The sequence below is a fragment of the Saccopteryx bilineata genome, chromosome 1 (assembly GCF_036850765.1).
Source record: "Saccopteryx bilineata isolate mSacBil1 chromosome 1, mSacBil1_pri_phased_curated, whole genome shotgun sequence".
Lineage (NCBI taxonomy): Eukaryota > Metazoa > Chordata > Mammalia > Chiroptera > Emballonuridae > Saccopteryx > Saccopteryx bilineata.
In genome coordinates this window covers 407,528,870-407,550,674 of record NC_089490.1, presented here as the reverse complement: position 1 = coordinate 407,550,674, position 21,805 = coordinate 407,528,870, and the positions used below count along the sequence as shown (strand labels likewise).

The following is a 21,805-nucleotide window of genomic DNA, read 5'->3' as shown; positions in this document are numbered from 1 at the left end:
AATAATGAAAGTGGTTGAATAGGATGCTGATACGGTTTTTGTTTCTTACAGAATGCCAATTCCTGTCCAGTTGATCGAACTATATTTAAGTGTATTTGTATTCGAGCCCAGTTTGGCGGAAAAGTCCTGAAGAAGGTGAGTGTTGACCTGGCTTTTGGTGGCGCAGAGCAGAGGGAGTCAACCTTTTTATACCTACTGCCCACTTTTGTATCTTTGTTAGTAGTAAAATTTTCCAACCACCCACTGGTTCCACAGTAATGGTGATTTATAAAGTAGGGAAGTAACTTTACTTTATAAAATTTATAAAGCAGAGTTACAGCAAGTTAAAGCGTGATTACTAACCAAGTACTTTACATTGGATTTTCGCTAGGTTTGGCAGAATAAATCTTTGTAAAACAACTTACTATAGTTAAATCTATATTTTTATTTATACTTTGGTTGCTCCGCTACCGCCCACCATGAAAGCTGGAGCGCCTCCTAGTGGGCGGTAGGGACCAGGTTGTCTACCGCTGGCACAGTGGGTGAAGCGTCAACCTGGAACACGTAGGTTGCCGGTTTGAAACCCTAGACTAGCCCAGTCAAGACACATGGGAGTTGATGCTTCCTGCTCCTCCCCCTTTCTTCTCTCTCTCCCTCTCTTCCCCCTGCCTCTCTAAAAATGAATAGATAAATTTTAATAAAAAAGGTGAGTGTGAACCCTGTAGTGTGTTCATTACATGGTCCCCCTCTCGTGGGAAAACACACTCTCAGAGTTGCTTTCCTGAAACGAGTATTGTTCCCATGCTTTTTTAGAAGCCCACAAAAAGGCCCTTTCCAGCTGTGAGCGGTGGCTGAAGGTGCTCCCCTGCCTGCTGGCTGTGTGGGTCCTGGAGGGAGAGGGCTGTGGGGGCGTCACGGTGACGCAGGTCGGCAGCCCTCCAGGCTCTCTCCCCGCCTGTGTGCCTCTCTGACCTCTCAGCCGCCTTCGAGCCAGGGCAGCCGGGGAGAGGGAGGCCCCTGAAGGGCAGCCTGTGCTCTTGGGACTGGGTTTGAGATTGCTTTTTTTTTTTTTACTGATTTTAGAGACACAGAAAGGGGAGGGAGAGGATTAGAGAAGCATCAACTCATAGTTGCTTCACTTTGTTCATTGATTGCTGTCTCATATGTGCCTTGACTGGGGGGCTCCAGCTGAGCTAGTGAGCCCTTGCTCAAGCCAGTGACCTTGGGCTCAATCCAGCAACCTTGGGGTTTTGAACTGGGGACCTCAGTGTCCCAATCAACACCTTATCCTCTCCACCACCGGTCAGGCTGCTTTTTTGCCTTTTAGAGACTTGCAGGGCCTCCACACATCTGATGTACAGAACAAGCATTGGAGAGACTCCTAGAGACATGCCTTAGATCTAAACACCAGGAGAGGCCCCAGTGACTCGTAACTGTGAACCTGCCCTTTCTGTACAAAGCGCACAAAGCCACACATGCTGGGGCCTAGGCTCTCCGGTGGCATTATTTCTGCTGACACTGCATCGTCTTGGTGTGTTCTTGGGTCTGAGCTGCAGGTGGCAGCTTCGGTTTTGCTGACTCAGGCCTCCTGTCTGCTCCGAGCCCTCTGCCCTGCTGCTCCAGAGCTGGGGCCTTGAGCAGCCTGGGCCTCTGGGTGTGTAGGCAGTTTCCCCATGGGCACTCTTCTTTCACTTGGAGAACCTGCCGATAAAGTGTGTGGACCCCGAACTCCTCCTGTGTGTGTGACAGGAGACTCGGGGGTGAGAGTCCACAGCCACGCCCAGTCCAGTTAGTGCTCTCTGAAGGTGACTGCACCTGCAGCACAGAGTGTGGCCTGGATGGGACGGGGCGGTCCCTGCCCGGCACCAGGACACGGGCAGAGGGTGTGTCTTCGCATGTGACCCAGGGGCTGCTGACACTGCAGGAAGTGTTCCTGGGGTGGGCTTGCAGGTTGTGGCCAGGGGATGGTGCTCAGTCCTTGCACATAATTAACTGTGCCCCTGAGAAGACCCGTAATGTAGCAGCAAGTTCTCAGTGCATAGCCATGACTGTCAGTGTTGGGGTCATGTTTCTGCGTCTTTGTTTGATTATGTGACAGTTGTTGAGAGATTCATACCTGCTGCCTGAATGCTGCTTTCCTGTTCTCGCTGTCGCCCAGGGGCAGTGCGTGGGGTGGGCTTCCTCACGTCAGGGCCCTGCTGTCTGCTTCCTCTGTGCTAGGGCACTGCCATGGGCACCACTTTGTTTTGTGTTAAACCATCTCTTTCTTCCTGGTTAAGTACCTTAAAATGGTCACAAAAACATAGGTATCACTGCATGCACATTAATTCCAAGCCTCTGGGCTGATCTACGGAACATGTCGAAGTCTTAGGAAGCTGATGGACTAGCTCTGGTCAACTGCAAACCCCGTCCTGCACTGTACAGACTCTGGGTTGGGCTCCATTTGCCATGTGAACAGCAGTGCCTTCTGCTTCCAGATCCCAGTGGAGAACGCCAGGGCCAGAGAGGAGGAGGAGGAGGACCCGACCTTTTGTGAGGTGTGCGGCCGCAGTGACCGGGAGGACCGCCTGCTCCTCTGCGACGGCTGTGACGCTGGGTAAGTGTGAGGCCCGCCCACAGCTGGCACTCTTTCCTGGAGCTGGAGAAGCAAGAGGGGGCCCCTGAGTCCCTGATGTGCACACAGTTAGTCAGCTGTGAGCACGGCCCGTTAGAGGAAGGCCGGCAGGGATGCTGGTCTGCGTCACACCCACCGACCTGCACTGCCGTTCTCAGAGGTGCCACGGCCCCCCTCTCAGACGCCTGCGTCCCGGAGTCGAAGGGTGCCCTGCCATCAGCTCCATGGGTTTCACGACATCTGTCAGTAGCCAGGAGACCCCCATAGGCACTTTGGGTTGTTGTCATTCATACTCTCCACCTGTTCCAGAGAGGATTCCGAGGCTTCTTGCAGAGATGCGCTTAATACATCTAGACAAAGAAAGGGGCCAGGAGGACGTGACAGCTGGGGACAGGGCTGGCCAGCGTCAGGAATGGGGTACATGTCAGGCCCCCCCTTAGGGGCTCTCGTGACTGTGCACCTCACGTGGCTGTTCGTTTCCCTTGACGGCCAGTGGGCGCTGTGTCCCGGGGCCTCTGTCACGTAGGCCTTCTCTCCGTGCCCCTCTGGAGGGGTCCTTGTGCACTGGGAGAGCTTGCTAGGGCATTGTGAGAGTGCTGCTCCCTGTGCACACCGTTGCTTTAGGGAGCATGTACCCCCAGAAGGTAGTGAAAGAGTCCAAGGAGGCTGGTACACCTGGAACTTTCTCTGGGGCAACAAGTGGTAATTTTGAGGGCTGGGCCGTGAAGCAGTGGGTAGGAAGGCTTGAGCCCTGGTGGCCGGAGTGGCCCTGGCGGTGGCCATGCTGGCTGACGACCCGGCTGTGGCTCGGCTGCACCCCCTGGGGGCACACATTCTCAGGGGTCTTGTCTTCCCTTTCTCTCAAATGCAGCTTGCAGCTACGCTTTGTAATCATTCACTGGACCTGGTGATACTTGCCTTTTGGAATTCCTCAGTTACAACTAGTGTAGCCATTGCTGTGGTTGGGGAGTGTTTGTTGACTGAGTGTGAGAAGGCAGCTGAGCAGGGTGGCCTGGGACTCAGGGGCCAGAGGCCACCCGGCAGTCAGAACTGCACACACACAAGCCCTGTGTTGTGGCCATGCTGGGGTGCGAAGGAAGGGCTGGCCAGCTGGGCACGGGCTGTGGTGGCAGGAGAGCCTGGGTCCCTGTGGCCCTTGTCATTGGCTGTGACTTTGTAGCCATCCCACTCCCACCGGACACCAAACTGTGTGTCTTCTAGTGGCCTTCAGGGCCTCAGTAGCCCTGGATGAGGCTGTGGGGGCTTTTATTTACAAAGCCTAAGCTATTTCTTAAGTTTCTAAATTGAAGAATTTATTCTTAATTCTTTAGATCAACATCTATTTTTAATCCTAGGAACTATAACAGTAACACAGGTGGTTTGATAACTTTATTTTTTTTTCAATGTTATAAAGTTAAAATATAAGTTGAATTTTATGTTTTATGTGCTTGAATTATTTAACAGGTAAAATAATTCAAGTATATAAAGTTCGGATGGCCTGACACATGACAAATACTGTGATTCACTGACTTTTGGACACCCTCACATTAGTGTTTGCAGTCTGCAGAACTTTCTTACAGGAATTCTTTCAACTTATTATCACAAGTCTAAAGTTTCTCCATTGCTCGTTTTAAAATCAGGGGCCCTTTATAAATTTTTTTTTATTTTTTATTTATTCATTTTAGAGAGGAGAGGGAGATACAGAGAGAGAGGAGAGACAGAGAGAAAGAAGGGGGGAGGAGCTGGAAGCATCAATTCCCATATGTGCCTTGACCAGACAAGCCCAGGGTTTCGAACCGGCAACCTCAGCATTTCCAGGTCGACACTTTATCCACTGCGCCACCACAGGTCAGGCCCTTTATAGATACATGAAAACACCAGGTTCATAGGCCCTGGCCGGTTGGCTCAGTGGCAGAGTGTTGGCCTGGTGTGCAGGAGTCCTGGGTTTGATTCCCGGCCAGGGCACACAGGAGAAGCGCCCATCTGCTTCTCCACCTCTCCCCCTCTCCTTCCTCTCTGTCTCTCTCTTCCCTTCCTGCAGCTGAGGCTCCATTGGAGCAAAGTTGGCCCGGGCACTGAGGATGGCTCCGTGGCCTCTGCCTCAGGCGCTAGAATGGCTCTGGTTGCAGCAGAGCAACGCCCCCTGGTGGGCGTGCCGGGTGGATCCCGGTCGGGCGCATGCGGGAGTCTGTCTGACTGCCTCCCCGTTTCCAACCTCAGAAAAATACCAAAAAAAAATAAAAATACAAAAAAACAAACAAAAAAAAAAACAGGTTCGTTTCACTGTTGTGTGAGATAAGGTGCAGATTACTTCTGTGTTTTTTCTCATTTAAAGGTATTTATTCACTAGGGAGACACTTCAAGACCTCCCAGAACACATAGTGGGGGCTGTCCCTGTTGGGTGGGAGGGCAGTTCTGGCCGCCTGAGAGTGAATGCGCTGTGAGCTCAGGGTGGCCTGTCCAGGCATCTGTCACACACCCCGCGGCCTCGGCACGAGCCCTGAGCAGTCGAGGCGCTCAATGACCCGGTCATATTGGGTCCTTGGAAAGTGAGAAGTCACCACTCAGTTCCTGACTTAAGACCCAATCATCTTAGTCCCCACAGTTCGCCCCATGTTCCCGAGACCATGGCTGGGGCCTCCTCAGGCTGCAGTTGACTTAGGATTCGGGGTGCCCCCAGCTGGCGCTGGCCTAGGCAGAGGAGGTGCCACCTGCCCCGAGGTTCTCGTGTCAGGTCCCAGGAGGGTTCACGGAGGAAGGTGTCCTCCTGTCCATCCTGTGTCTCAGCTGTCTCAATGCCGTGAGCACTGCATGGTCATTACCTTGAACTGGATCTGGGCTCAGGATTTCAGGATGCTGTCCACGTGGGTTTTGCCTGCTCAGGGCTGTCTGGAGTTTTGGAAGAAGTTTGGAGGTTCTGGCACAGTCTGCCCATGCCAACAGCTGTCCCCAAACTGCTCTCCTTGGAGCCTGGACGGAAGCAGCTGAAACACTGTGCTTAGGCAGCATTTCTGATGACTGACGGCCAAAACGTTTTCCTTTCTTCGTCTGCGCAGACTGGGTCGTGAAGTGTTAGGTGCCCGCTTTGGGAGCTCTCAGGGCCGCCCACAGCGGGAGGACAGGAGGGGCAAGTGGACGGCTCAAGCTGGCAGAGACGAGTCTGCCAGGTGAGGGTGGGCATGCGACACCTGCCACCGTCAGCCATGGAGCCCGTGGGGTCGTGCTGGGCCTTCTCAGCCCAGTCCCTCCGGCAGTGTCTCTCCTGTGGGAGTGTGGGCACCACGACGGGCCCCCTTGGAGGCAGAGATGCTCAGAGGTCTGCGTGGAGGTTTGCCCACCCACAGTGCTGGTAGGAATGACGGGACTAAGAAGACAAGGGTCTTAGGTGTGAGGTGTCAGACCCCTGAGAGGGCCAGACTGCGTGTCCTCCAATGGGGCCTCAGAGCAGGCTGGGTCGAGTCCAGGCTGCTGGCAGGTTCGTTTTGGCAAGACCTCGTGGCTGCAGACGCCTCTCTTGCTATGTAATCTCAGGCCTTCTGCTCGGGGCGGGGGGAGCCCTTTGTCTCCCTGTTCTTCTGACGATCAGGGTCCTACTCTAATGACCTCATCTAACCCTAATCACCCCCAAAGACCTCGTCTACAAATGCAGTCAACTTGTGGATCTGGGGGTGCAGTTCGGCGCGCAGCAGGCTGCGCTGTGGTCTTGGATGCATCTGGCGCCTGCTTCCTGGTGTGTTTGGTTGCGGGTGTGAGGCTGGCCCTTGCTGACGGGCCTTCCGCCCCTGTAGGTACCACATGGAGTGTCTGGACCCCCCTCTCCAGGAGGTGCCAGTGGACGAGTGGTTCTGTCCGGAGTGTGCCGGCCCTGGAGCTGCTGCCCCTCTCCCAGGTAGTGCTGTCTCCTCGGGCGACTGTGCAGCCCAGAGTGGGAGGCGCTCAGGTCCTCTGTCACATCAGGCAGGTTCTGGGTGGGAGCTGGGGGCCCAGCTGCACAGCGGCCCGGCATCTCCTTTATTCCAAGACACAGATTCTGTGAGTGAGGAAGAGGTCTCCCTGCTCATGGCTGATGTGGTACCCACTGCCAGCCGGCTACGGCCTCGCACCGGGCAGACCCGGGCCATTGCCAGGACGAGGCAGAGCGAGCGAGTCCGAGCCACTGTGAACCGAATCCGCATGTCCACTGCCCAGAGCATCCAGGTAGGCACTCCTGCTCCAGGCCTGGGGTTCACACGAGACCTCAGGGCAAGCTGTCACCTGCCGTCGGGGTGGGCTGGGGTGGGCTGGGGATGCAGAGATGGCAGCAGGGTCACGGGGGCCTGGGATCCTCGTCACAAACGCCACTCCCCCACCTGCGTCCTTCCTGACATCCTGTGCCTCCGCCAGCGTCCGTGTCCTGTGGGGCACTCACTGCTCCTCCATTCTGCTTGGAGCCCCGTTGGCCCCTGCCTGGCCCTTCTCATCCTCCACTCTTGCCCTGAGCCTACTTCTTAGGAGGCCTCTCTTCACACCTGGGCCTGTTCCCACCCAGGTCCCCGCCCATGGGAAGCGAGAGGGTGCTGCCCGCTCAGTGTGGCTGCCCCAGGGCTGAATGTGTGCCCTGTGGTGGCACTGCCTTGGGTCCTCGCGGGGAGGAAAAGGGTGAGCGAGCCTGGCGGCCCACCAACCCCACCCCTGCCATGCAGGATGTGCCGAGGTACCTGTCTTCTCTGCTTGATGAGACCATCGAAGCCGTTGTCTCTGGTCTGAGTACTGCTGTGTATCAGCGCCCCACGACTCCGCGGGTCCCTGCCAAACGGAGGAGGAAAGCAGGTAGGCCTGGCGTGGTGGCTGCCGGCGGTGCATGTGCCCAACAGCGTGGAACCTGGTTCTGTGTGTGCCGGTTCCTGGAGTCCCCACAGGGCCCTGCTGCCCGGTGGTCTGGATGTAGGTCATCTCTGAGTGCTGCAGGCCTCGCTGAAATGTTCCCAGATGTCAGCCATGTGCAGGAACTTGACGTCACACAGTGAGGCCCAGACTGGCGCTTTTCTGCGTGGGAGCAGCTGGCATAGTTAATTCAGCTTGGCTGCCTGTTGTGCTTTTCAGGTGTTCTTATCCTCTTCTGAGTTGGTTTTCGTAGTTTCGTTTCCGTAAGTTGCATTCCTCCCTGGTGACGTCCTGGGCAGAGCTGCGGGCTGTGGGTAGCCCACTCCTCATCATGCTCCTGTCCAGGTCACGGCTGTGACTGCAGCTCCACCGTGTTCCTGAGTTGTGCCGCTCGGCAGCTCCCCTCTCCCGGGAGTGCTAAGCCTGTGACAGGTCCCCTGTGGTGACAGAGTGGCCCTGTGTGTTTATGCCTCGTGTGCTCTATTTTGTTTGAGGGTTTGCTCATACAGTTTGAGCGCAGGATCACTGGCTGGAGCGTGGGATCATCAACATGACCCCAAGGTCGCTGGCTTGAGCAAGGGGTCACTGACTCAGCTGGAGCCCCTGGGTCAGGGCACATATGAGAAGCAATCAGTGACACAGCTGTGAGTTGATGCTTCTCAGCTCTCTCCCTCTTTCTGTCTGTCAGCAAAACAAACATTGACCCATAACTCCATTGTTCTGCCTGAGGAAATGAGCAGTGATTGCTTACCACCACGAGAAAGAATGTTCGGTCAGTGCTGAACATTCTGATTGTGTTGTAAATGTTCTAGAATTTTAAAAAATAGTTTACTTGAATCCAGAGCCAGGTAAGACCTGTGTTGTCTGCTGGCTGTGCCTGGTAAGTGTCTCTGTCCTCTGGGTTGTAGAGGTCTTCTGTCCTGAGGGTCCCTCGGTCAGTTCCGCCCTCCACACCCTCGGCCCGTTCCCCCCTCCACGCCCTCGGCCCGTTCCCCCCTCCACGCCCTCGGCCCGTTCCCCCCTCCACGCCCTCGGCCCGTTCCCCCCTCCACGCCCTCGGCCAGTTCCCCCCTCCACACCCTCGGCCCGTTCCCCCCTCCACACCCTCGGCCCGTTCCCCCCTCCACACCCTCGGCCCGTTCCCCCCTCCACACCCTCGGCCTGTCCCTGCTATCTGTGGCCTGTGGTTGGATCCTGGAGGCTCCTGCAGGGTTAGGAGGAAGCCTGGTTTGGTTGGTTTGTGTTTGCACGTTGCCCAGGGAGGTGGGTTGCTCTGGGACCCCGAGGGGAGGCTGACCTGTACCAGCCATTGTATGGCTTTAGGGACTAGGGTCCACGGGGCTTTGCTTGCCCTGGTCTGTCCTCAGCTCGCAGGCCTGGGCACTGCGTTGCTCGGCAGTGCCCTCAGTGGCCAGCACCTTGGGGTTCAGCACATTGGAGCTCACATTCCGATGTCTTGCTTGTTCACCAGCATGGAGCAGGGAGCCCATCCGCTGTCTTCACTGCAGTCCTGGCTCCGTGCTCAGGTCCCTTGCCTCGGGTGCCTGACATCTGGAGTTTGGGTACCCAGGCTGCTGGCTGGTCCCACTGAGCTCGCCCGTGGCTGCCTGGGGGGGGGTAGGTCAGGACCGAGCACCAGCCGTGTCTGCACTAGAAGTGCACAACCCTGCTTTCCCAGGCCTCTCAGGAGAGCTCTCTGCTTAGACCACCAAGTGGGTGCCAAGCCAGGCTCACTTACCATCATACTCTGATGGTGAGGGTTGGTTTTGTTCTAATTTGTTTCGTAACTCTCAAGTCTGTACTGGTTCTCAGAGTTTGGTCTGCAGAGCAAAGCGAGCTTGAGTCACACCATCCTTGCTGTGCGTGGCCGCCCTCCCTCCACAGTGGGGCAGAGAGAGGGACAGAGAGATGAGAAGCACCAATAATTAGTTTTTCATTGCGCGTTGCAACACCTTAGTTGTTCATTGATTGCTTTCTCATATGTGCCTTGACCACGGGCCTTCAGCAGACCGAGTGACCCCTTGTTCGAGCCAGCGACCTTGGGTCCAAGCTGGTGAGCTTTTGCTCAAACCAGATGAGCCCGCGCTCAAGATGCCAGTGGCCCTGGTGATGCACAGACCCTCCGTGTGTTCTCTGCAGGGCGACGGAAGAGAGGGCAGGGAAAGAAGAAGACCCAGGCCAGGCCGGGCGTGAAGAGCAAGAGCTCTGGGACCAGGTCCAGGAGACGGCAGGGCCGCACGAAGAAGAGAAAAGGGAAGAAGATAAAGGTAGCGCTGGTTCTGGGCTCCCTAGAGGGTGGTGGGTCCTGGGAACAGCCTCTTCTGTGTGTGCTGGGGACTCTCTGATAAGACGGACATTTCTGTAGCACGGACTGGAGACTGAGCTGAGCTAAGCTGTTCTCCAGGGCCCTTTGGGGCCAGGCGTCCTGGGGGGTTGTGTGCCCATCCTGAGGCCTGTCAGGGACAGGGCGGTACCACGGCTCGTCAGGAGTCTCCCTGACTGACCTGGGTACTCGAGCTGCCGGGCTGGGTTGAGAGGGTGGCACCTGCAGAGGAGCCCTCCAGGGCAGAGCTGCCTGGTCCTGGCTGAGGTCCCCAGGTCACCAGCCCTGGGCCGCCAAGGCCCTCCCTGTGCGCCTGAACCCCTGGCTGGTGTGGCCCTTTCCTGGAGCCCCCGGAGCAGACGAGGAAGGCATTTGCTGCGCGTCTGCACGTCTGCACGTTGCTGCTTCTGTGCTTGGTCACTGCCGGTGCCTCGCTCCTGTAGACTCACGTAGCGCAGCTTCAGTAACGAGCTGTGCAGTCTACGTGGAGGGCTCCGGAGTGCGTCAGCACCACAGAGTGCCTCCCACCCGGGTCTGGCCATGGCCTCCCGGGAGCACTGTGCCCTCGGCGCCTGCTCCGCACGTGGTCTGCTCGTTCAGCGGCCCGGTTAGCATCAGTGAGTGGTTTCCTCCCTGCTGAGTCTGCTCAGAACAAGACCCTGCCGAGTGCCGTGGTGGGCGTGGCTAGCCAGTGTGCGGTCAGCTCCGGGGAGTGAAGCTGACCTGGGTCCGGCGGGGCCTCCGCTGCTGCTGGGCTGCGTTCCCACCAGAGCAGGGTCAGCGTCGCCACTCCGCCCTCTTCCTTCGTTGCTGCGGCTCAGAATGAAGTCACAGCTCGTTGCCGCATCGCGCGGACACTGGGCCTCCGGAGGCCGACCCGCGGAGCCTGCTTCCCCTCCGTGTACAAGCCTGTGGACCCCGCCCTGGGGCTGATGCGCGCGGACATCGGGGCCGCCTCGCTCTCTCTGTTTGGAGACCCCTATGAGCTGGACCCTTTTGACAGGTGACTTCAGGGGGACAGTGCTGTACAGACACCGCCCACAGGATCATGGAGCAGGCTGTCACCTCCCTCCTTCCTTAGTGTGGGCAGTGGGCACGTCACCCTGTGGTGGGTGAGGCTTAGCCTCAGGGTTGCCATTTGTAAAACGAGGGAGATGATTCCTGCCTGTAGTCAATTTTAGTTGGGTGGGTGTTTAGAAACAACCTTGTTCATGATTGTCCCCGACCTAGAGAAAGTCTAACTCTCATGTCTGCCCCCACCCCATCCCCACGAACCTGCCGTGCAGCCCTGTGTGCAGTATTGAGTCAGGAGTGCTGCTATGGGGGCAGCTCTTAGCCCATCCTGCTGGGCACTGTTGAGCAGGGTCCGGGGTATGTCCCCTGGGCCTCAGGCATGGGTCACCTGTTCCCTTTGGCCTGTGTCCTCCCTCCAGCAGTGAAGAGCCATCTGCCAGCCCTGCTTCCCCTCTGAGTGCCAAGAGGAGGGTTCTGTCCTGCTCAGCCCTGCGGTCCCACCAGCCTGTGGCCAGGCCTGTCTCCGTGGGGCTCTCCAGGTGTGTCTTGAGGGGGGACAGGGCAGCGAAGAGTAGAGGTCCTGGGGTGGCACTTCATGCTGGCCTGGCACTCAACTACCCAGGTTCTGAGACCTCTGTGGCAACTCCCTTGACTCCTTGGTGGGGATGTGAGAGCACAGGACGACGAGGCAGGCGGTGCCACGGGCAGGTGCCAGGCGGGGGCCAGGCTGCTGCTGTGGTTCTGGCTGGGTCTCTGAAGAAAAAGGAACTGAACCAGAAAAGCCGATGCTTTTGGAGATGCCTTTCCTGTTGGCGCTGTGGGCTGCTTCCACCCGACTCCTGCTTTCCTTTAGCTGGAGCTGCTGGGCGGGTCTCACTCTTTCCTGTGGGGGCTGGTGGCCGGCCCCTTCTCAGCCACAGCACCCAGGTGTGGCCGAGGGCAGGGCAGGGCAGGGGTGGCAGGGCCTGGTCTGTGCCTGCAGGAGGAGCATCCCCGCCACGGCGCCGGAGCCTGACGTGGACGAGGCCCCCGTCCCTGACCTGCTGGGCAGCATCCTGTTTGGCCAGAGCCTCCTGATGTTGGACAGCGCTGATGTCACCATCCACCGGGACGGCTCGCTCAGCGCCAAGCGGGCAGGTGAGGCGTCCTCCACGCTTTCTCCAGAGTCTTGTGCGTGTGGAGGTGCTGAGGGCATTTGCACTCAGAAAATGTAGAGGAAGGGGCAGCTTCTTCCCTCGATTTTGTTTGTTTACATCCTGTTCTGAACAAGGTCTGCAAGCAGGTACGTCAGGGGGTGACAGAGCCCACGGGCCTCCACAGCCAGTGTGCCGGCCCGTGTTCCCACAGCCATGGAGCCAGCCCCATGGGAGCCTCCCACTAGTCTGGGTTCTTGCAGGTTTTGGGGGTGTTTTTATTCAGTGAGAGGAGGGGAGGCAGACACTCCCCCACAGGCACCCCGGCCAGGATCCACCCAGCAAGCCCACCAGGGGGTGATGCTCTGCTCATCTGGGGCGTTGCTCTATTGGTCTGCAACTGAGCCCCTTTTACCGTCTGAGGCCGAGGCCATGGAGCCATCCTTAGCACCCAGGGCCAACTTGCTCCAGTCGAGCCATCGCTGCAAGAGGAGAAGAGAAGAGAGAGAAGCGAGGGGGGGAGAAGCAGATGGGCACTTCTTCTGTGTGCCCTGACCGGGACATCCACATGTCCAGCCAATGCTTTACCACTGAGCCAACCAGCCAGGGCCTCCGGCAGATTTTTGAAGGTGGAGTGGTCTGGTTGTGCGGACAGACAGCTAGTGTGTAGATGGGACGTGAAGGCAGCCCTCCCAGCCCACCCTGTGGAAGGTCGGTAACTGGCTTGGGTGTGTCCTGATCACACACAGCACCACAGCAGGGAAAGGACAGCCCCCGCGGCCCCCCTGGGGGACTGTGCCCAGAGAGCAGGCACTTCCGAGGCACACTGCATGCTTGGGTGTGTCCCGATCACACACAGCACCACAGCAGGGGAAAGGAAGCCCCCGCGGCCCCCCTGGGGGACTGTGCCCAGAGAGCAGGCACTTCCGAGGCACACTGCACTGTCAGTCATGGTGGTCAAGTCAAGTCATTGAGGGTTGTGTGTGGGGGTTTTTTTGGGGGGGGGTGTTTTGATGAGAAGCATCAACTCGTGGTCGTGGCACTTTACTTGTTCACTGATTGCTTCTCCTGTGTGCCTTGTCTGCGGAGCTCCAGCTGAGCTAGTGACCCTTGCTCAAGCTGGCAGCCTTGGGCTTCGAGCCAACGATCATGGGGTCATGTCTGTGATCCCACACTCTAGCTGGCGACCTCAGGCTCTTGAACCTGGGTCCTTAGCGTCCTAGGCTGATGTTCTGTCCACTGCGCCACTGCCTGGTCAGGCATCGTTGAGCTTTTTATTTTTTATTTACTTTTTTGACATAATCCTAGCAGTCTTTGTTTATTTATTTATTTTTACAGGGACAGAGGGGGGGGATAGATAGGAACAGACAGACAGGAATGGAGAGAGATGAGAAGCATCAATCATCAGTTTTTTGTTGAGACACTTCAGGTGTCCATTGATTGCTTTTTCATATGGGCCTTGACTGCGGGCCTTCAGGAGACCGAGTGACCCCTTGCTCGAGCCAGTGACCTTGGGTCCAAGCTGGCTAGCTTTTTTTTTGCTCAAGCCAGATGATCCCGCGCTCAAACTGGCGACCTCAGGGTCTCAAACCGGCGTCCTCCACATCCCAATCCGACGCTCTATCCACTGTGCCACCACCTGGTCAGGCATCATTGAGCTCTTTAAAGACATGCTGGGACCTGATTGCTGTTTGATGTTTTGTCTTTTAGCACCGGTTTCTTTTCAGCGGAACTCAGGTGGTCCCTCCGGAGGCGGAGACTGTACCCCGGGGGTCGGCCTGCAGCCCACAGCACCATCCTCAGGGCACCTGGGAAGCCTGGGGTTGCACTGCCAAGGCAGGCCCGCCCCCTCTTCCATCCCTGTGCTCATGTCGGGGGCTGAGGTGCGACTAGACTCCCCAGTGACCCCTCAGTCAGGCCAAGGTCAGAACTTGTTCAACATGAGCAGTCCCGGCTTAAAACGACGTGACAACCCCCAAGTGAATGGCAACAGTAAGCACACTGTGCCTCTTAGATTCACATCCAAGATCTCAAGTGGTGCCTCCGCCTCGCCAGCCAAGAGGGCAGTGCCAGGACAGGCCCCAAAGCCAGCTCCCAGGAGAAGGGACATCTCTGAGCTCCCCAGGATACCAAAGATGAGAAGAGACAGCAGCAGGCCAGCGGACACGGCGCCCGCCCCCACGGGCAGACAGCGGGTCGAGATCCCCAGCTCTTGCATCAGCCGGCTGACGGGCAGGGAGGGCCCCGGGCAGCCTGGCCTTGGCGCCCGGGCAGAGGGCGAGCCCCGTGGCAGGGGCCCGCAGGAGCCCAGTGTGCACTCGGGGGGTGGCACCCAGTCCCCAGCCCCGCTGGGACCCTCGAGGGGGAAGAGTGGCGGCTCAACCTTCGAGAGCTTCCGCATCAACATTCCCGGGAACACTGCGCATTCCAGCAGACTCTGCAGCCCCGGCTTCTGCCACACGTTCCGGCCCGTCGACGACAAGGCGCCGAGGAAGGAGAACCCCTCGCCCCTCTTCTCTCTCAGGAAGACAAAGCAGCTCAAGAGTGAGATCTACGACCCCTTCAATCCCACGGGCTCGGACTCCAGCTCCGCGGGCAGCAGCCCCGAGCGCCTGGGCCCCGGGCTCCGGCCCTCGGAGATCACACGCACCATCTGCATCGACAGCCCCAAGGCCCCGCCCCTGCAGACCGTGCGCTGCGTCACCTCCTACACGGTGGAGGCCGTCTTTGGGGCGGAGCCGGAGCCCCCTCGGGGGCCGTCCTCCAGCGTGCACAGGCTCCGGGACGCGGGGCCTGCCGACCGGCTGGACGGAGAGGAGCCCCCCGGAGGCCCAGGCGCAGCCTCCCGAACGCAGAGGCCGTCTCTGCCGGAGCCCTGGGACGACGAGGACCAGCCGCCCCGCAGCACCTTCTTCGGCTCTGAGGAGCGGACGGTGACTTGTGTGACCGTGGCGGAGCCAGAGGTCCTGCCAACAACCACCCACAGGGTCGTGGAGCTGCGGCCCCGCTCCCGTTCCCGCTCGACGTCCAGCTCCCGCGGCAGGAAGAAAGACAGGAAGCCAGCCACCAGCAGCGAGCACCGGAGGGCCCGCTCCGGTTCCCACTCCGGGGACAGGAGCTCCAGGTCCGTGTCACCCCCGGTGAGCGAGGACCACGCCAAGAGGCACCAGCCCAAGGCCAGAGGTCGGAAGTCTTCCAGCGACGGCTCCAGCAGCCGTGAGCGAGCCAAGCGGAAAAAGACCAAGGACAAGAGCAGGGAGAAGAAGAGGGACTCCTGGGGCCATGGCCGGTGGAGGTCCCGCTCCCGCTCCCGCTCGGGCAGCCCTGGCAGCTCCTCCCACGAGTACCACGAGAGCAGGAGGAAAAAGAAGAGGCGGTCAGGGTCCAGGTCTCGGGGAAGAGGGTGTTCTCCGCCCAACAGCCTGGAGAGGTCCCGGAGGCCCCGCCACACCAGGGAGAGGAGCCGCGAGCGAGCCCGAGCCAGGTGGGGCTCCCGTGAGAGGAGGAAGCACAGGTCCCGGTCCCCTAGTTCAGAGCACAGGTCCCGGGAGCACTGGCGACCTCGTTCCCACGAGAGGCGGGCCCGGCCTCGTTCCCGATCCCGATCCCGATCCCACTCCCCAGAGAGGAAGTTGCCTATGAAGGAGGCTTCCCCCGTACCCCCTCCCCAGGAGGAGCTGAGGCCAGGCGCGGAGCCCCCAGCCAGGCCGCTGGCCTTTGCAGAAACTGATGCCCAGCCAGAAGGCACTGAGACTGACAAGCCCCCCCCAAAGGCCCCACCTGTCCCGGAGGTGCTGGCCCAGTGTCCGGCTGATTGTCCACTTGAGGATCTGGATTATGGTGACTCTGTCGAGGCAGGACACCTCTTTGAAGACTTTGCAAGTGAAGGGATCTTCGTGCAGCTTGACGACATGAGCTCCCCACCCTCCCCCGAGAGCACAGACTCCTCCCTAGAGTGGGACTTCCCACCCACCCCCGCTGTGCCCCCGGTCAGCCAGCACCAGGACCCCAGCCTGGCCGTGGCTGCCATCAGGAAGGAGGCGTCACTAATCCACAGCGAGGACGCTGTGCAGCCCCCACCTTGCGCAGAGGGTCCCCAGGAGAAGGTCTTGTTCCAGCAGGACCAGGTCAAGGCCACAGTGCCTGGTGCCCTGGAAGGCCAGACCGAGGGCAGGGTGCTGGTGGGGAAGGAGGAAGGCCCCTGCCAGACCCCTGTACTGCGGGCTAAAGCCCCAGTGAAGAGAGTCACCTGGAACCTGCAGGAGGCGGCCGGCGGCGCCCTGGCTGAGGAGGACAGAGGCCTGAGTGAGTAGGCTGCTCTCCTGTGGCCTTGTAGGCAGGCTGGGGCAGCGTATAGGATGCAGAGTGGGCATCACAGGCCATGCCGGGCATGGCTTCTCCCTGGGCAGCTCAGGCCCCCGTGGTCACTCCAGCAGAGCAGGCCCTGGGCGGGGAGGTGGCAGCAGCCCAGCCTGTGGCCCCTGCAGCTGGAGTGCTTCCTGCAAAGCACCGACCCCCCTGTGTTGGCTTCAGGGATGCCGCTTCTCAGGCCACAGCAGCCCCAGGAAGAGGCCTGGGGACCTGAAGACGGGGGCCCTGTGGTGGACTCTCAGCAGACACCCTTCCCCGAGCCCACTCCCGGTTACGTGCTTCCGGAGCCTGGCTTCCCCAGTGCTGACCCTGCTCAGGTGGGTGGCTGGGCTGGAGGGAGGTGACCTTGCACTTGGGCCATCACGACACCACCCCTTTCGGCCAAGGCACTTCGGGAGAGGGCTTGGGGGTGCCACCAGCTTTGGAGCTGTGCTCAGTGAGCTGTGTTCTTGTCTAGGTGTATAGCCCCAACCTGCCTCCCGCCCTGGCTCTGCCCTCAAGTGTCCCGCCCTATGCACCGGTCAGCCAGCCCACGGTCCAGTTCATTCTGCAGGGGAGTGTTCCCCTGGCAGGCTGTGGGGTGGCACCGAGCCCGGCCCCAGTGCCCACCATTCTGACCACAGCCTCAGAACCGGCTGGCCATGCCGCTGCCACCAATAACTCAGAGGAGAAGACAGCCAACCCCCGGCCAGCCACAGAGAAGGTTAAGAACGAAGAGGTGAGCCCCGCCCCTCCTCCCTGTAGGGTGGCTCTGGCAGGGTGGGAAGCACCGTGCCCCTCTCCAGAGGGCCCTGAGGCCTCCGCCCTGGCCGTGCAGGTGCTCACAGGCGTGTCCTTGCCCCCAGTACATGAAGAAGTTGCACATGCAGGAACGAGCAGTGGAGGAGGTGAAACTAGCCATCAAGCCCTTCTACCAGAGGAGGGAGGTGACAAAGGATGAATACAAGGACATTCTCCGAAAGGCCGTGCAGAAGGTGGGCTGCTGGTGGGGCGGGGATGTCTCCTTGTCTTGCTTCTAGGGGTCTGAGCGGAGGAAGGCGCTCCGGCCTGGCTCATGTGGCCAGGGCAGCACGGCACCTCGTGAGCGGTGGGGTGTTAGGACACCATCCTTGTTACTTGTTACACAGGCTAAGTAAGTCACAGAGGACAGCAACACTGAAGTGTCTCTTGCCTCCTTGGTGGGACCTACAGGGCCATCACTGACCACCAAACGTCTGGGCGTGAAAGGGCCTCTGGGTAACTGTGCCTCCTCTCCCCGCAGATCTGCCACAGCAAGAGCGGAGAGATCAACCCTGTGAAGGTGGGCAACCTGGTGAAGGCGTACGTGGACAAGTACAGGCACATGCGTCGGCACCGGAGGCCGGAGGCCAGCGAGGAGCCTGCTGCCCAGGGCGCTGAGGGCTGAGGCCACACTGCACGATGCCAGGGTGCTGTCCTGTCCCCGCAGAGCTGTAAGGAGTGGCAGAAGCAGAAGACTGGGGACTCCCAACACTGTTTTCAGGGTTCCTGTGATCACACGTGGTCTGTGCACCTGTCCTGCTCAGTTTAAACTGGACTTTTTTATATGTATATTATAGATACATTGTTTCATTGTGTTCTTATTTATCAAAAATGGACTATCTTTAGAAACTTCTGTTGACTGGGTACTTAAAAAGTAAACCCTTTGCTGACACAGAGCCTTGGAGGGAAGAGGGACTGCCTTTCTTGTTGAGAAACCCCACTTTCTTTGGTGGTAGGGCTCCATAAGAGACGGCTCAAGTGTTTGCTAAACTCGGCTGCCCCCGTGGGGCAGAGCGCAGTGGGGGTGGGTCACAAAGCCGGAACGGCCCTGGGTGCAGCGCTGAGGTAGCCGGCGTCGTGCTTCCCCACACTAGGCAGGAGCAGAGGTCTGCTGTCCCCAGGGAGTTCTGTGTTCTGAGTAGAGTGTGTTGGCTCTGAAATGTGTGGTGTGAGTTTCTTCGTTGTGAAGACAGAAGGAAGCAGGTGTGTGTAGGTGGGTGTGGGGATCGCCTCCTTCCCTGGCCCAGCCCTGAGCCCACCCCAGTCAGGAGTCCAGTATCCATTCTTCATCCTCTTTATTGGATCAGGGAGGGGACTGCCCGGCCTAGGCTGGCTGATCCACCTCCATGAAGAAGCGCTCCAGGAAGTGCTCCAGGTCCTCGTAGAGGCTGTTGGAGCTGGAGAGGCAGAGGCTGAGGCTGCCGCTGTCCAGGGAGGACGCCCCCTCTCGCTGCACCCCCTCCAGGTATGCCCGGCACAGCCACGGCTCCAGCTGCAGGGAGGGCACGGTCAGCCAGGCGGGGGCTGCCTGGGGTAGCGCCTCCCCCACGTGGCCCCTCCCCTCACCTTCACCAGGACCAGGCTCCTCTCCTTGGGCCTCCCGGCCGACAGGTCCTGCCCGAAGCCCAGGTAGATGGTGTAGTGTGGGGAGCCCTGGCGCCTCCGAGCCCGGAATTCCACCAGCTCTGCAAGAGGGGCTCTGTGAGAGGGGGGTGGTCTGGGGAGGGGGCTTCAGTCCCAGGGGGCTCTGGTGAGAGGGCTTCAGTCCCAGGGCAGGTGCGCCACTGACCTCTGAAGAAGGTGCCGAAGTCAAAGATGGGGGTGTCACAGTTCCTTTCCAACAGGCGGGCAGGGGTGGCGGGGCTGCCGGAGCCCAGGCAGCTGCCCACCTCCCAGAAGACTTTACACTTGCCCAGGCGCCGGGCCCACAGCCCAGACCCCCGGAGCTCCAGCTGGAGGCCTGGGGCCACGTGCTGCAGCAGCTTCTCTGTGTAGTGCAGCTGCTTCTGGTCAGGGAGCTCGGCAGGGCTAGGGAAGGCCACAAGCTGGGGCTCTGTGGCCTGAATGTCTAGGCCTGGAGGCCCATACAGGAGGACACAGCTTGGGCGCCCAACCACCTCCTGTAGCACTGTCCGGCCCTTGTACATGATGGTCACGTCCAGGGCCCCCAGGCTGGGCTCTGCATGCAGACCAAGCTGTGGGCAGTTGTGCCCCACCGTTTGGGTGGAGGTCCCAAGGACGGGTTTGGTGCAGGGCTCTTCCTGTGGTAGCGGCTGCCAGGTCTCTGGGGCTGGACCTGCATTTGGGGAAGAAGGTACTGAGCTGGTACCTGGCCCACCGGCCCCTCCCTCCACACAGCCCCTGGCTTTTCTCACCTGTCACCTGGGCCTGGGGCTGTGACCCAGGGTTGGGGACCTCCTCGGCAGCCCATGGAAGGCACAGTTCCCCGTTAGGGAGCTCTGAAACTGAAAAGGACAGTGGAACAGCTGTACCGGCTCAGTCACGGCTGGCACCATCCCTGCTGGATGACCCCCCGGCCGAGAGGCTCTGCTGTTCTGCCAGGACCCCCATGTAACAGCCTCTCACCAGCAGCCTCTGGAGGGACTGGAGCCACCCCCTGCATCGCTTCTAGCAGGTGGTCCTCCACACAGCTCTCCTGCAGAGCCCGAAACAGGATGTCCTCCGTGTAGCCAGCTGGTCCCGGAAGAGGGCTTGGGGCACAGGGCACAGGACTCAGCCTGGCTGGTCCACCAGCACCTCCTGTCAGGCATGGCTCAAGGAGCCCACCCTGCAGGGGAAGACGGTGTAGGTATAAGCAGCCCCCAGCCCAGTGTGAGGTGGTAGCCCCCAGCCAGGAGCAAGGAGTGCAAAGCAGCCTTACCCTTGTGGATGGGGCATCTTCAAGGGCCTGGTCCTCTCCCTGGTTAAGGCCTGGACCTTCTGAGGGAGAATTGGAGTGGGGGCAGCATTGGGACCTGAGACACTAAGCTGGTTCATGTCCCCCTCCCTCAGTCCCAGTCGGCCATCGGCTTCCTCCTCTTGATCCCCCTCCAACTTGGCACCATCCTCCTGACCTAGACCATTTTCTAAAACCACAGATCCGGCCGGGGGGCGTGGCTGCACCTGGCCAGAACGAAGTCCCAGCGCCCAAGCGGCACCATGCCTTCACCCTGGCCCGCAGCCTCCCCCATTGCTCACCTCTGCACCCTATGTTGGAGCTGAGTTTATACACCTTGTGCGGGTCGGTGGGGTCTCCCGAGTTGTCTTCCAGCATCACGAAGCGCTGCGTGCTGTGCAAAGCACAGCGGAAGTTGGTTTTCCAGCCGGCTCGGAGTGGTCCCTCCGGGGTTGGCCGATCGCCTACGCCTCTGCTGGGCGGCCACCTACCGCGGGCTATGGCCCAGGCCTGGGGAAGTAGATAAGGGTGTGGGGCGTGGGCTTGGGGCGTGGGCCTACCGGTCGGACCTCCCACCCAAAGTGGGCTGGGATCCCACCTTGAAGATGTGAGAATCGGCCTCTCCCAGATCTTTTCGCGCAAAGTGCTTCCAGGGCACGCGGAAGCGCGTGCGGGCCGCGTCCAGCCACCGCAGCCCCTCGTAGCGGCCGCTGCTGACCTCGCCCAAAAGCCAATCTGCGAACAGCACACGCGAGGTCCCCCTGCGGGCAGAGCAGCCAGAAGGTCAGGGGGCGGTACACTGTGCGGAGGGCCGGACGCCAGGGAGGCAAGGCAGATTTTCACCTCTCCGGGTCCACAGCCATGGCTCCCACTGCAAGGGTCTGTGGTCACGAGTGGCAATCAGGTATTAACACAGGGAGGAAAGGGTTGCTCATGTATCGCCACAGGAATGTGGCCAGGTGTCACAAATGTGGCCCAGTTGTTACAGGTTTTGGGGTCACAGATGTGGGTTGATGGCTTCTGGCCACAACGTTGCCCAGGTATGGGGTTCTTGGCAACGGTGGCGATGAGTGTGAGTACAGGTGTGGCAGCGCGCACACGTGGAGTCACAGGTGTTGAGCCAGCGTCCGGGCCTGGGTGGGTGCGCAGGCTGGACCCTGCAGAGACAGGAGGGAACCGCCGCTGGAGGGACGGGCATCGGGAAAGCGAAACCGCAAAGCCGCGTAACACGGGAAAATGAAACCTAATCTCCCACCACCGTGGGGCTGGCACCTCCCCGTCCAGACTGCCCCCGCCTCCGGCCTGTGCTCAGTGACCCCCGCCGCCACCTCGAGCCAGGAGTTTTTCCTCTGGCTCCGCGTGGGTAGCGGTCCAGCTTACCTGGAGCCGGAGCCGCCGGGTCGGGAAGTTTTGTCTCGCCGAGAAGCCTGGAACCAGCGTATTTAAGCTGGGGAGCCTGGGGGACGGGCTGGAGGCGGGGCCGAGGGCGGGCCGAGCTCGGCTGAGCTCTGGAGCCGCCGAGGAAGTCACGTGCTGCCGCGGACGGAGCCGGGTGGGCGGGAGGTATGAGCGCCCAGTGCTCAGAGCTCCTCGGTTCAGGCTGTCGGGTGAGGGCGCAGAGCCCGGCTGGGGACAGTGCGGTGGTCGCGGTGGGTCGCGGAAGGGCGGCAGGAGCGGCCAGGCCCAGCCGCCGTCCCTGACTCATGGCCTGGACGCTACTCCTGGCCCCTGTCACACCCCGCACTACAGGCCACTGTCCGGGCGCCTGAGTGTTTACTGTCCCCCCCTGGACCCCACAAGGACACAGGCTGTGCCCCACCCCTACCCCCACC

General features: G+C 59.9%; 2 protein-coding genes across 9 annotated transcripts in view; one reads left to right on the top strand and one right to left on the bottom strand.

The window, feature by feature from the left end:
- PHRF1 (PHD and ring finger domains 1) overlaps nucleotides 1-17,973 on the top strand; it is a 31,201-nt gene extending 13,228 nt beyond the window's left edge. For 2 of the 8 annotated variants that reach the window (XM_066252474.1, XM_066252469.1), the window contains exons 5-18: nucleotides 52-135; nucleotides 2,457-2,575; nucleotides 6,382-6,485; nucleotides 6,615-6,790; nucleotides 7,276-7,402; nucleotides 9,596-9,723; nucleotides 10,601-10,782; nucleotides 11,216-11,332; nucleotides 11,776-11,930; nucleotides 13,637-16,231; nucleotides 16,460-16,614; nucleotides 16,755-17,015; nucleotides 17,143-17,271; nucleotides 17,559-17,973. In XM_066252474.1, coding sequence (XP_066108571.1) covers nucleotides 52-135; nucleotides 2,457-2,575; nucleotides 6,382-6,485; nucleotides 6,615-6,790; nucleotides 7,276-7,402; nucleotides 9,596-9,723; nucleotides 10,601-10,782; nucleotides 11,216-11,332; nucleotides 11,776-11,930; nucleotides 13,637-16,231; nucleotides 16,460-16,614; nucleotides 16,755-17,015; nucleotides 17,143-17,271; nucleotides 17,559-17,702 — 4,476 coding nt within the window. In that variant the 3' untranslated portion in view covers nucleotides 17,703-17,973. Of the gene's footprint in view, nucleotides 1-51; nucleotides 136-2,456; nucleotides 2,576-6,381; nucleotides 6,486-6,614; nucleotides 6,791-7,275; nucleotides 7,403-9,595; nucleotides 9,724-10,600; nucleotides 10,783-11,212; nucleotides 11,333-11,775; nucleotides 11,931-13,636; nucleotides 16,232-16,459; nucleotides 16,615-16,754; nucleotides 17,016-17,142; nucleotides 17,272-17,558 lie in introns of all 8 variants that reach the window. The other 6 variants (XM_066252470.1, XM_066252466.1, XM_066252472.1 and 3 more) reach the window with 5 other exon arrangements.
- Nucleotides 17,974-18,355: 382 nt separating this feature from the next.
- Nucleotides 18,356-21,507, bottom strand: IRF7 (interferon regulatory factor 7). The gene is made up of 10 exons (XM_066252480.1): nucleotides 21,354-21,507; nucleotides 20,817-21,130; nucleotides 20,572-20,734; nucleotides 20,276-20,483; nucleotides 19,959-20,017; nucleotides 19,664-19,865; nucleotides 19,453-19,542; nucleotides 18,867-19,373; nucleotides 18,644-18,762; nucleotides 18,356-18,569 (listed from the first exon to the last, which is right to left on the bottom strand). Exons 2-10 carry the CDS (start codon nucleotides 20,834-20,836, stop codon nucleotides 18,402-18,404), a joined length of 1,536 nt encoding a protein of 511 aa, XP_066108577.1. The 5' UTR covers nucleotides 20,837-21,130; nucleotides 21,354-21,507; the 3' UTR covers nucleotides 18,356-18,401.
- Nucleotides 21,508-21,805: the final 298 nt, after the last annotated feature.

Excerpts from the sequence above, each read along its gene's own strand:
- IRF7 (XM_066252480.1), bottom strand. The coding sequence starts at position 20,836 with ATGGCTGTGGACCCGGAGAG. Across the intron at positions 19,866-19,958 it reads AAGATGCCCCATCCACAAGG|GGTGGGCTCCTTGAGCCATG; the intron begins GTAAGGCTGCTT and ends CTTCCCCTGCAG. Across the intron at positions 19,543-19,663 it reads AGTCCCTCCAGAGGCTGCTG|TTTCAGAGCTCCCTAACGGG; the intron begins GTGAGAGGCTGT and ends TGTCCTTTTCAG.